General features: G+C 37.0%; 2 protein-coding genes across 2 annotated transcripts in view; one reads left to right on the forward strand and one right to left on the reverse strand.

The window, feature by feature from the left end:
* Nucleotides 1-14,473, forward strand: part of gmeb2 (glucocorticoid modulatory element binding protein 2) — a 46,487-nt gene that overhangs the window by 16,450 nt on the left and 15,564 nt on the right. The gene's annotated exons all lie outside the window — the stretch shown is intronic.
* scp2b (sterol carrier protein 2b) lies at nt 628-13,499 on the reverse strand. Its single transcript, XM_081386054.1, has 5 exons — nt 13,013-13,499; nt 10,837-10,936; nt 8,275-8,404; nt 4,540-4,619; nt 628-1,985 (listed from the first exon to the last, which is right to left on the reverse strand). Exons 1-5 carry the CDS (start codon nt 13,108-13,110, stop codon nt 1,890-1,892), a joined length of 504 nt encoding a protein of 167 aa, XP_081242180.1. The 5' UTR covers nt 13,111-13,499; the 3' UTR covers nt 628-1,889.

Raw genomic sequence — 14,473 nt, forward strand, 5'->3', positions numbered from 1 at the left:
TTCATATTGACCCATGAGGGAAGAATTTGTTACCTTTTTAAATTTCAACCACAAAACTCCTCGAATCCACTCGATGTGTTTTGTAAATGACCCGAGGGAAGGAACTGGTTTAGCAGACCTGTTGTGGCAAGCAGGACGGGGGCCGAGAGCTGTGGGAACGGAGCAAATGTGTTAACGATCCACACCAGTCCCGAGTCCCACGGAGGAACTCCTGAAGGATAAAAGGAGGAGTGACGACAGTGAAGGATGAGAGAGGACCAGGACTGGACTTCATGTTGTTGTTATTTTATGTTTATGTGCGGCAGTCGTCCGTGAGGGGCTGCCACTTTACTTTCGTTTTGTTGTTTATGTTAATTTTATTATTACAGTTACATTTAACATTGGCCGGTTCCCTCCTCCCCCTTCCCTTATCAACCTTGTTACACCTGTATGCAAAGTGACTCAAATTACATATTACAGACTAAATCCTCTTGCAATAACCTGGTTATTGAGGTTCTCACTGACACAAGTAATATAGAGAGCTGCAGTGATGATGAATATTTCACAAACTGAAGGTTTTTCTCCTCTTATCATCATACAGAACATCATTCATCTACAGAGAGAGTGAAAACAGACACTTCCCATTTTCATGAGAAAGATTAAGTTTATTTAGTACAAAAGTATTTTAGCATCTGATGGGCAGAATTCATTGATGTGCATGAGAGAGACACATGAAATGATGCTCCAATAATAGCTGAAGGATACAATAAAATATATCCATTTCACTGATTTGATGGACATGTTTATAATTGGTCTGTTTTATCAAAGCAGTGAAATAGAATAAACCTAGGATAACTATAAGGATGAAAGAGAATGAATTTCAATGTTGTCGTACATTTTGACAAGACATCCATCCATCAAAGCCCAACACCATGCAGAGTGTGTTGATAGTTCTCACACAAACACACACACACACACACACACACACACACACACACACACACACACACACACACACACACACACTTTACCAGGCCTCACTTCCATTAAAATCCATAAACACACCATATTTAACACCACAGATAGGCATTGGGGAAATCGATCCACACACACATATAATTGAAACAGTTATGGGTGCCAATCAAAGGAAAACCTTATCAAAGTTATCAAATCGATCTTATTAAGAACAGTATTAATTCCATAGTACTTATCAGTATCTATCAGTGATTCATCATTAAATAATTCACCCAAAAATAAGATTTCTGGCATCATTCACTCACCTTTATGTTGTTCCAAACCCATATGACTGTATAAAGTTCATAACATCTTTCACTTGTCTCCAGAAGACTACACAGCATTTTTTTTTCCTTTTTTAGTCTTGTTTTCCAGTACAAATAGCTAACAAAGATACAATAACTTGAGAAGCCAAATTATATGTTTTATTTTCTGAAAAACTTATCAAAACTAAGTGATTTTATCTTAGATCTTTTTTTACTTTAAATTCAGTTACTTTTTCTGACCCCATTATTTTAAAGTCTTGTTTTAGACTTTAGACTAGAAGTAATAATGCTTTTCAAGTAAATGTTTCCTGATTTTAAAATGTTTAGATATTTGTACTGGAAAAACAAAACAAAAAAATACTGAAGAAGAAAATCATTTTTTGCAACGTGAGAATATAGTGCACGAGTATTATGAACTACTTTTATGGGAAAGTTCTGGAAAGCGACGGCAAGTAAACGATGACCATTTCACTTCTGGGTGAACTATCGCTTTCCCTGGTTAGAAAGAGACTGATCACTACAGCACAGAAACACATCTGGTCTCGGACTCCTGTGCTGCTACTCTAATAGAGTGAACTCTGTGGGAGGAGCAACTCAATGCCCCGCCCTCTCCACGCTTGGCTCCGCCTCCTACAGCTTGGCTTTGCCTGGCTGCAACTGCAGGGTTTGAAGCTTCATGGCCATTCCCATGTTTCCAGTGATCTTCAGTTTGCCCTGAAAGAACGCCTGCATGAACGAGAGGACATGAAACCGTGATTAACATTGATTTTGAAGATCTTAACCTCCTGAGACACAGCAATTCATTTGTGGTCCTGTAGAGGACCTTTTTTTTTGTAAAAAAAAAAGTATTTTCCTGTGACTTTACATACAAAAGTTTTGTCTCTTAAAAACAACATCCAGGTTTTTTTTTTAGAGATACAAAATGGGAGGTTGTTTATAGAAAAACATTGAAATTAACAGTGAACAGTGAAATTAACATTTGGATCTGTTGCTATTCAAATTGCTACTTGTAAAACCATCTCAGAAAAATGTCAGTAAGCTTTCAAAGCAGAATGTGATTTTCTTTTACAATAAAGGCCCTGATTTTGGTTTTTCAATTGCATAAAAAAAACATTATGCAGACAAATGCAAGAAAAAAGACAAGTTACTATTCAGCCTTCAAAATAAATCATACAAACATTACAATAATGTCATCACTGTCTGTTAGAGTTTGAATGCTGAACATTCTATCAATGGAATTCTGCGGGAAACTTTCAAATTTAAATGAAAAACTGAAGAAGAATAAAGGCTGAGACTTGAATATGAGAATAATGGCACTTTTCATAGTTTACTTTTCATTGTGTATAGTTGTTGACCTATATTTCCCAAAAAGTAGAGATTTTTATTTTTTTCTCTTACAATAGCCTATAGGTAGCAGGTTGATAATCACGAATGCAGTGATTTAAAATACTACAATATTTAAAAATCACAAATATAAATATCTATAAATTATAAAATATATATATTAAAAAAGATCCAAATATTGAACATTTAAAATGTGTCTCCTGCTAAAAAAAAAAAAAAAAACAGTGAACTTGGATACTGAACCAGTTGAGCATCGGCAGGTTAAATGGTGTCACTTGAGCTTGTTGATTTGTATTGGGTCAAAAATGTCTTTCGCTCCATCTGTGGCTTTTCCACGAAGGGCGAAGAGCTTCGATTAGAGGAAGCGTGGAAACTTGGAGGCATTGAAAGAAACTCATTCTGATCCAGACGGGAGGCCGCACAATATCTCTCTCAACATAGGCCATTAGTATTAGAAAAGGAAAGCGTGTGTGGAGAAATTGTTCGTGGAAAAAAGTTGGCGGGTTTGAGACAATGCACAAAAGGAGGGTGGGAGGCTACACAGACCATGCTTTTAAATGCTCAAAATTGATGTCCCTGAAAGGAGAGGCCTTGAAAACAAAATATCTCCACATTTCTTTCATTCATTTGTGAATTGCAGTTTGAAAAAAAGAAACAGAAAAAGAAGAAAAAAACATAACAACAGCACACGTGTAGCTAAAAGACAATACTGCTTTGAATTCATCGGCACATGCACTTATGCAGACCTACGCAAGACAGAGTCAAAGAAAGAAAAACATCGGGCTTATGTGGGATGAGTCTCTGTGGTAAATCCAAATGGGAAAACTGAGACCGAGTTCAGCCAAAATCATAATTATAACCATACAAATCAATTGGAAATGCCAGAGATCTGCCTTTGCAGCCATTCTAGGCTTCCCACTCTTTCCAAAACATTATTTTCCAGGATATGTTATGCAACGTATGCTTAAAAGTTAGGATACAATGACATTCGCAAACTATTTAACTTGCATTATTTGACATGCACTAGCATTCAATAATGTGGGGTCAGTCAGATTACAGAAACAGTAATATTATTACCATTTAAAATAACTTTTCTATGTGAATGTAGTGTAAAATGAATTTTCAGCATTCAGCTTCAGTGTCACATGATCCTTCAGAAATCATTCTACTATGATGATTTGATGCTCAAGGAACATTACTATTATTATCATCAATGTAGAAAAACAGTTGTGCTACTTCATATTTTTGTGGAAACTGCGATAAAAAAAAACAGGATTCTTTGATGAATAGAAAGTTAAAAAGAGAAGAAATTATTTGAAACATATTTTTTGTAACATTATAAATGTCTTAACTGTTGCCTTTGATCAATTTAATGCATCCTTACAGAATAGAGGAATTCATTTATTTTAATAAACCAAACTTTTGACTTTTGAGAGAAAAAAAAACCCTTAAAATTAATGAAAAACTGTGAATCGCGTCTTGTTTTCATTAAAAATATCGAAACATTCATAAACAAGACAAATTTACTAGATTAGCAAAACTGCACAACATATGAAGGATAGTTTTAAGAGAATATATATTGAATTCTTGCTCAATACTCGAAAGATTTGACACAGAGAGTAAGGAATGCTTTGGTTTAATTTCTTGGTTATTATGTTGAAACAAATACTGTATTATCTAGGAACTCTCTGATTGAAACGCATCAATAAAAAGGTAAACTGATACTCAAAAGATTTTTGCTTAAAATGAGAGCCAGTTCCTCAAATAAATTTAGCGTGTTGTGTAGATTTAATGTATTTTTAATGGGGGGATAAATACAGTTTTTTTAGTCCAGTTTGCAACTGAAAAGTAGGATAGATGGTTAATTTTATTTGAAACAGACAGACAGACAGAGGGTTGTTTTAGTGATTTGTCTGTCTGCTTCATCACTACTTACGGTCTGTGGATTCATCCTTCCAGTCATGAGGTCCAGCAGGTCGGAGTCGGACATGGCAATAGTGCAGTCTGCTTTCTTTTCTGAGAAACACAAGAGAACATTATTGAAGATCACAATATACTTAAAATGAGATCGAAGAACAAACTGGAGTGAAGTTATTTCAAAATCAGGCCAAAAAGAAGTTGAAAGTTGGCTCCGGCTGGTAAAGTCACCTTCATTTATGTAGCGTTTTTAACAATATAGATCGTTTCAAAGCAGCTTTACATTGATAATAGGAAATTACAGTAACAGAGATTGTTTTGGCTTTACAGCAGCTCTAGAATAAAGTTGTTGTCCAGCTAAAGTTAGTTTTGATTGATGTAAGCACCTTTGAATACCATTATGTGATAAATGGGTGTGGCTCTGAGGCTCCGCCTTCTTTGACGTGGAAACCTACTCTGTTTTATTTCTTCTGTTCAGTCCGTCGAGGTCAGATGTCCACGAGTAAAAACATGAACCCACTGGAGAGCTGTGATTCTGAATGAAAGCTTTTTGAAGTTCAATACTGTAAAGCTGCTTGATTTTAAACAATCTACTGTATAAAATGCTATATAAATAAACCTGACGTGATTTGACAGGAGTGTCGAATTGCAGAGCTGGTGCAAAAATATCCACATCAGCGATCAGATGCTTTCTTAACCGCTGTTGTGTGTTTATTTTGTTATTGAGAGGAAAACGCGCAGCACATATTTACATTTCGCTCCCGACAGCATTGGGATGTTTGCTAACAGTATAACTTTTTCTAATCTTTTTACCCCAGTGAAGTAAAAAAAAAAAAAAAAAGATCGTCGCTATGAGCATTTTGGGGCATTTATGGGGTGAAACTAGCCGGAGTGAGCAGTGAAAAATACAGCTCAGCACTTGCTGTTTCGCTGTCTTTAGCTCTTGACACACTACGAATCAGAATCTGGCATGTGTGAGCTGGTTTGATCCTGGTCATTAGACCAAACACACACTCTCACTTGCTTTCATTTCCTCTCAGCCTTCACACCAATCTCGTGGCTGTGGACAGACACACACATCTGTGAATATAGGGTATGCATTGACGTCAGCCCGATGCTCAGTATGCTCAGCCGAACTGAGTGGCAAAACATCCTGCAACATGACAGGATTTAATAGAATACTGCAAGTAAAAAAGAAGATTATCTTCTTAAATTAAAGGCAGTTGAACTTGACAGGGATCCTTAATACTCACCAAATAACCAGCAGTCCATATGGCCAGTAATCGGGTTTCCTGACATTTATATGTGTGATTTTGACGCTGTGTGAAGACCTGTGCTTCTCCACCATTGCACATTTTGGGTGTCTCCCTCATCAGACACACACACACACACACACACACACACACACACACACACACACACACACACAATTCAAGTCCTGCAGTCTGTACTAATGAGCTGATGAGTTGAATACGGTGTGTTAAATGAGACATACAAAATGTGCAGTGATATGGAGTCGCCAGGACAGGTTTGAGAAGCACTGTGCTAGACAACACTATAAATACAATATAGGTAGATATAAATCTGGATGATCACTTATATCATTCGTCATATCTCCCCATATCCACCAGCCCTAAAACTTGTTAAAGCATTAAAGGGTTAGTTCACCCAAAAATGAAAGTTCTATCAGTAATTACTCGCCCTCGTGTTGTTCCAACTCCGTAAGACCCAAGAATACCATTAAGATATTTTTTATTAAATCTGAGAGCTGTCTCACTCCAGGCTTCTAGGTAATTTCATTCTGCCGGCCCAGAAAAGTTAGTAAAGACATCGTTAAAATAGTCCAAGTGACTACAGTGGCTCAACCTTAAGTTTATCAAGTGACGAGAATACTTTTTGTGCGCAAAAAAAAACTAAAATAACGACTTTATTCAACTATTGATTTTCTTCTGTGTGGGTCTGAGTTCACGAGAGACACGACGCATGCACAAGAACTGAGAGAAGCCTAAAACTCAGATTTCATCAAAAATATCTGAAGATGTACGAAAGTTTTACGGGGTTGGAACAACACTGACAGTATTTTCATTTTTGGGTGAACTAACCCTTTATAGCAGGGTTTCTCAAACTCGGTCCTGGAGGGCTAACTGTCCTGAGCCCCTTTCACACAGAGATTTCGGAAAATACACGGACAAAGTGACACGGGATTTGACACGGGTTCGTTTGATTTTGGCTCATTCACACTGCCAGTGATTTTCCGGAATCAGAGAGTGCGTTCACACACAACCCGTAAAAATCCCGTAAAGACACGTGACATCGATGTGACTTGTAATGTCTCAGCAGCGTCTTAAATTTGCTTATGAGCTGTGATTTCCCTATCGAGAAACCACGCTTGTGCATTTTTTTCTCTGATTCGATCATAAACTAGTGCATTAAGTACCGTTTCACAGCTGGCTAACGATACCGACTTCAGCGTCATCACTACGACACGGCATTATTACGGCTTTTGTTCACACAGCGCTGAACGTTCCAGGACTGAACACGGCAATGTTACTAGGTCCACAACACGGAATCGATCACGGCATCAATCCCGGGTCGTGTTTGCGTTCACACAGAAGGCACTCTGGCAATTTGCCGGCAATTTCCCGGGTTCAAAGCGCTGTGTGAAAGGGGCACTGCACAGTTTAGCTCCAACCCTGATCAAACACACCTCTAGTGATCCTGAAGACATTGATTAGCTTGCTCAGGTGTGTTTGATCAGGGTTGGAGCTAAACTGTGCAGGACAGTGGCTCTCCAGGACAGAGTTTGAGAAACCCTGCTTTATAGCATTATAGCATTTGAACTGAACACCAATGTTGCCACTCAATGGGAGTAACTCGCAGTGACTCCGCATACTGTGACGTCATTTTCAAATATCAAATAAATTTATAAAATAATTCATAATTTATTAAAATTACATTGTGTGTGTTTGTGTTCAATTAAGTTTTTTTATTTAAAAGGTGCATTGTGTAATATTTAGGAGGATCTGTAGACAGAAATGCAATATCATTTGTATTACTATGTTTTCAGAGTATAAAGACCTTACATAATGAACCGTTATGTTTTTATTACCTTAGAATGAGCCATTTCTATCTACACACACCGCGGGTCTCTTACATTGAAATGCGCCGACATGTTTCTACAGTGGCCTTGAATGGACAAACGCGTTTCTTCACTATGTTGTTCTTCGTGCAAAGAAGATAACTAAAGTCAGAGAATAAAACACTGACACAATGATGAACACGTAACAATAATATTCGCAATAGCATATTGTTTTATTGAATAATTAAGTAAACCTTATTTCTTAATTTATCTTTGTAAAGAAACCTCCTTCTGGCTACTCTCTGCTGACTCAGACGACGACATCACTTCCTGTCGGCCACCGTAACTTCTGTTGGGTGCAATTCGCAACCTCACCACTAGATGCCGCTAAAAATTACACAGTGCACCTTTAAGTTTTATTTATTCATTTTAAGTGGGTTTTGGTGTGTGTGTTCTGATAATCATGGTTTTCAGAAAAACACATGAAAATGTCAAACTTCTACTGGGGAAAATATCAAACCTCTCCTTCAACCTCCAGCTATTTCCATGTAAAATAACTCCACCTGATCCAGGTGCGTCTAGCCCGTGACATTGATGGACTAGGAAAGGTCAGCTGTTCACAGATGTTCGTAGCACCTGCATCCTCACCCAGAGTTAATAACAGAACACACTCACCGGCATCATTGTGAACAGAGCCTTTTCCATTCTTAACATCAACGATCCAGATGGCTTCCTTTCCGTCCGGCCCGTCCTTCACCTTGAAGGCAAACACACCTCCAATCTTCTTCACAAACTGCTCTCCGTCCTACACACACACACACACACCAGAGAGCCCGTCAGTTGCACACCCGCCATAAACTGTGTGAACCACAGCTAAACTTAAACGATGAAGAGATAACTTTTCCCTCAAACAGAAACGAATGTGTAAGTTTTATTTTAAGCTGCATACGTTATATGGTAACACTTTACAATATAAGGTTTCGTTTAACTACATTATTTAGCATGTACCAAATAAGAACAAAACTTCTACAGCATTTATTAATCTTAGTTAATCCAGACATTCTCTGGTTAATCTCAACATTTACTACTACATTTTTAAGACCCAGCTCTATCTGTTGACATTAGTTAATGCACTGTGAACTAACATGAACATGTTACATGAACACATTTAACTAACATTGGCAAACGATAATAATGCTGTAAAAATATATTGCTCATTGTTTATGTTAGTTAATCCATTAACTTATGAAGGGCTGCAAAAATTGCAACGCCGTGGCTTGGGCGTGGCCTTGTAGGGCAGCAAAGCAAATGCATTCTGGGAGTCGTTGTCTTTCATCCAAATGAGCCAAAAATACATTTTCTGGCTTTTCTCAGTCTAGAAGGCACCAACTTCTAAAATAATTTCACATTTCTACTACATAAATGACCCAATTTAAATACACATTCATCTTTCCAGCGGTGAAATATCCCTTTAACTTAAGTGTTAACCGTTATATTTAGAATATAACACAAAAAGATCATCAAAAAGGGGCAGCAGGATCGAGAAAAATAAAAATAGGTTGAAATACTTGATTTTAAACTTAAAAAGAGGTAATGAAAAGCTACCAAACACTTGCTTTGCATATAAACAAAATTTCCATCCTATTTTTTACACTTGCTTGCTTATGAGTCATAAATAGCTGAAAAACAACAGCGAAATGTGGCGCTCCTAACATAAACCTTCCAGCCTGAGACATTTAATTTACTCGTGAAATTACACACTGCATTGAAGAGAGTAATGGAGCAAAACTGATCGGAAAATGCAGCGGTTTTACTTCTGTTGTGTAACAGGCCGTTATTTGAGTAAACTTTTTTTTGTTGGAAGAAGCTGAAGCGTGGCTGATAATAAGAGATTATCAGTGTCTCGCCTCTCAAGAGGGTGAGAGGGTCACGGATCAACAATAACCCCATTAGACAAGTTACTTTGTATAAATACCTAGGTTTATTTATTGATTACACACTGCAAAAACTGCTTTTCTTACTCAGTATTATTGTCTTGTTTCCAGTGCAAATATTTAAATATGATGCATTTACTAAAGTAATAAAATTACATAAGATATATCTTGTTTCCTGAAAAAAAAAGCCAAAATTAAGCGAGTTTTCGCTTAAAGCAAGCAAAATGATCTGCAAAATGGGTAAGAAAAATAATCTTGTTTCCGTTTGAATTAAGATTATTTTTCTTACCCCATTGGCAGATAATTTTGCTTGTTTTAATAATAATTTAGATTTACTTATTTATATTAATTTATATATATATATATATACCTTCAGCATATGTGACCCTGGACCACAAAACAACCACAATTTTGAAAATGAGATGTATACATCATCTGAATTTATCATGAATAAATAAGCTTTCCATTGATGTATGGTTTGTTAGGATGGGGCAATATTTGGCCAGTATACAACTATTTGAACATATAGAATCTGAGGGTGCAAAAAAAATCAAAACATTGAGAAAATCGCCTTTAAAGTTGTCCATTTACGTTGGCGATTGTGCTGCATTCAATCACAAAAATAAATGTTTTATATATTTACGGTAGGAAATGTACAAAATATCTTCATGGAACATGATCTTTACTTAATATCCTAATGATTTTTGGCATAAAAGAAAAATCGATAATTTTGACCCGTACAACGTATTGTTGGCTATTGCCACAAATCTATCTGTGCGACTTGTGACTGATATTGTGATCCAGGGTCACATATATACAACTTGGGCTTGGCTTGGACATTCTACAAAAATCTCCTTTTGTCTGATTTCGAAACAATACATAGTAAACCCAGGTGACGAGGCTGAGCGGGTAAAGGCCTCGATTTGAGGTATAAAGCAGGTCTTGAAACAGCAGTTTGTGGAGGGGATGGACACATATGTTGCAGATTCATCAAAGTATGTGTTGCACATGAAATGACATGAAAAGGATCGTCTAGATAAAACCAAGGGATTTGGGTTTAATGAAATGACGATCCTTTCAGCACCCAATAACTTTGTAGTCTGGATAAAAAGCTTTGCCATCAGCCAGCGAGGGAAAAGCAGGCCTGACAGCGGATCACTGCTGACATGATTAAAGCTGGGTAATAACTCCAATTCAGATCCATCTTGATGCAGCCTCGGGCAGAGACGCCGAGGTGTAATGAGGCTTTACCTTCGACAGCCAACCAATTCAGATGAATTAACCCAAGCAGGCTTTCCCGTACCTCAAGCAACTTTTTATTGATCTCCTGGAAGACAGCGTGAGCTTTGAAGCCTTCTAGACCTGAGGATGCACTGGTCAACAGCGCCCGGATCTGTGGAGAGCTGGGAATGAAAGAGATACATACTCAACATATGGCTCAAGGAACAATTCAAAGAGTTCTTCTGTGTGATCCACAGAAAAAGGAAAGCTGGACAGATATGGAACTAACATGAGGATAAGTAAATGATAGAGATTAGGGCTGCACGATATTGGAAAAAAAATTACATTGCGATATTTTTTCCCCAACGATATATATTGCGATATTAATTTGCGAGCCATCAATCCAGGCTAAAGTCAATAATTACCATTCCATGATATTAATAATTTCACTAATAAGCAAGCTTCATTACAAGTGACAAAAAGGCCACTTAATATTTTATTCCAAAATTAGAATTCCAAAATCTCTCTCTCTCTCGCACTATAGCGCGTGCTGGTCCTGCAATATTGTAGTTCCAGGAAATTGGATAATGAAACACTGATTAAAATTAAGATACAATTAATACAAAACAAAATTTGCTTTAAAGAAAGGCTTTGTGCTTTCTGTTTGAGGTCTATGTGAAAGTTTTAAAGCAGTCTGTGCCGCTTTCATGAGGGTCGCATTTATTTCCTCATAAATGCAAACACGAAAAACAAAAGACTTTTTAAAAAAGAGAACCATCCACAACTTTATAACACTCCAGAAAAGTACCTCTTTTTGGTCAACATCCTCCTTTTTGTAGACGAAATAGTCCCAAATAGCTGACTGATTTTGACTCGTGTTTACTGTGTGCTACCGTTCTCTTAATACACTGTGGGTGCTACTACCCTTCACATCGCATTTTCCGGCGATGTGACTATCGCTCATTCACACAACGCGATGTCGATATTAAAACAGAATATCGTTCAGCCCTAGAGATGCACCATATATCGGCCACCATATCGGTATCGGCCGATATATGTTCATTTTTAATGTTATCTTTATCGGCCCAATAAGAAAACTTGGCCGATATATTAAAACCAATAAATAATGGATTATTTCCTTCAGCTGAGACGCTTCACTGTTCAACATGATGCTTTTGAATTGCTTGAACTATGACTGGAATCACTTCAAAAAAGGAAGATACAGTAAAGTGCAACATGCGCAGCACAAGTCTGTCATATATGCTACGTAAAATTATAATGAGAACATCATAATTGTGTGCTTGGGACATATTAATGATGATACTTTTGTTTTTTGTAATCAGGCTCTCAAAAGCAATATTTTTTGACCAATATATCATTTATAGGCTTTCAAATATAAAGAATTATCGGTATCGGACAAAAGTTTCATGTCGGTGCATCCCTAGTAGGCTAAGTGATATTTGGGTAAACTATAACTATCCCTTTAAGAAGTAACATGGCTTACAAGCATCCTGATCTCTTCACAATACTTTTCTCTCTCTCTCTCTCTCTCTCTCTCTCTCTCTCTCTCTCTCTCTCCTCATCCTGTCATAAACATATTAAAACTTCATATATTCAATCTGAAAAAAAGAATAATGTGGCTGCTGTATTAAGTTCAGTACAAATATTTAAACACAGGAAGACATCCAGACACAGATCTCTGGACGAACTGATCACACAACACACATGTGGAGTTACTCAGACTTTCCTCACATAAACATGCTGGGACAGCAAGATAAAAACAAGATACACACTTTTTTTTTTATCAAGAACATTTCAAGAACAATTGCACAACCATTGTTTTCTCATGGGTGAAACACACACACACACACACACACACACACACACACACACACACACACAAATCTATTTTAAATGAAAATAATGTAAATGAACACATTATATACATAATACCTTTGCACAATTACAATGCATTTGGTATTTTAAGTGCTTGAATATGTCTCATTCCTAGGAATTTAAACAAATTTGAGCTCTAATAAACCAGGAATCCCTTTCAACCATTGGATAAATCCACTGTCATCATATAAAACCTTAATGTTTCATATTAGCGAATCAAATCCACACACACAGAGAGAGAAGTAAATGACCTCCATAGGATGCTGTCACACTCTATCAGCTCTGCAGAATCATCATCATACACACACATACTGTGATTATAAGCACACTATAAACATAGGTTAGATCATCATCATCCTCACCTTGACACCTGTGAGACACGCATTGTTGTTGGTGAATATGAACAGCAGACAGACAGGTGATCAGAAGGCCGCTGACAATCCAACAATCGGCGATACATTTGTATTTCTGAACGCTACTTCCGTGTTCTGTGGCCACGAGCCAGACCTGAATAATCAAACACTGATTATTCAGGTCTGGCAATATTATTCATTCACTGAAGCAAAGTATGCATACAAGGAGAAAAAGACGTGCCTTTAAGCTCTCTGGTTTTGAAAAAGTCAAAACGCATGACAAAAAAAGCTTTACAAATCATTATAAATAAATATAGGCCTAAGTAATAGAACGCTCCCCTATAATCTCCAAGATCTGTATAGTTACAGATGTGCAGCAATAAACTGCACACATTACAGTGTTTCATCCTCTATTCTAGCATCAAGATCTCATTAGACTAATGGACAGAGTGAAATGTCACCCTTTAACTCTGTAGCATACGCAGTGTCTCTCACAGAAGAGACAGACACCGATCGGCTGGATTTGGGATGGCATGTTCGTTTAGCAGCATACCTTTTATTTTATTTATTTATTACTATTTTATTATTATTTATTTGCATAATTCACAAAGAAAGAACATTTACTGTAAAAAAAAAACATCAATTAGAGAGAAAAACAAGATCACAATTTCCTTTTTTAGAATATTTTTTTAGAAGGGGTTTTAGAATATTTATAATTTTAATTAGAGAGACTTCAAATCTGAGCAAGAAATTAGTTCTTATGAAGTAAAGATTTATGATGCAAAGCAATGAAATTTAGAAAATGTTCTGTATCATGATTAGCATTTATACCTGAAAAATAAGTATTTCAATGATAATAATGATAAATTAACTCAAAAGTATAAAAGGGCATAATTCATCATTTTAAATCCTCACAAAAAGAGTGTAGCATATTCCAGATTATAGAAATTGATCTTATTTTAAAGCCAGCTGGCTGGAGAGTTTGATTTAACAGAATAAATCATGTTGTTTTGTTTTGTTTGGTTGTTATTCGGTTTATTGCACACATTTTCGTCATGTATTTCATATGAAGTTAAAATAAGTTTTGTGGGTATTGGCTTTAGGTGATACGGTAAATGTGACGACCTTTAAGGTTCAAAGAAGAGAAGGCAGGGTTTATTTAGTTTTATAAACAGCGGAAAGTGAATGCAACTCACTCACACACACACACACACACACACACACACACACACACACACACACACACACACACACACACCTCTCTCTCTCTCTCTCTCTCTCTCTCTCTCTCTCACACACACACACACACACACAGAAAGAGAGAAACACACCTCTCTCTCTCTATCTCTCTCTCTCTCTCACACACACACACACACACACACACACACGCACACACAGAGAGAGAGAGAGAGTAGGGCACAGGGATGCTCAGTTCAGATTGGAATTCTCCCTCAGTCTGCGGGAAACAGA

Source organism: Scardinius erythrophthalmus (assembly GCF_964197995.2).
Source record: "Scardinius erythrophthalmus genome assembly, chromosome: 15".
NCBI classification, from domain to species: Eukaryota; Metazoa; Chordata; class Actinopteri; order Cypriniformes; family Leuciscidae; genus Scardinius; species Scardinius erythrophthalmus.

Excerpts from the sequence above, each read along its gene's own strand:
- scp2b (XM_081386054.1), bottom strand. The coding sequence starts at position 13,110 with ATGTATCGCCGATTGTTGGATTGTCAGCGGCCTTCTGATCACCTGTCT. Across the intron at positions 10,937-13,012 it reads CGTGTCTCACAGGTGTCAAG|CTCTCCACAGATCCGGGCGC; the intron begins GTGAGGATGATG and ends TTTCATTCCCAG. Across the intron at positions 8,405-10,836 it reads TCAATAAAAAGTTGCTTGAG|GACGGAGAGCAGTTTGTGAA; the intron begins GTACGGGAAAGC and ends GTGTGTGTGTAG.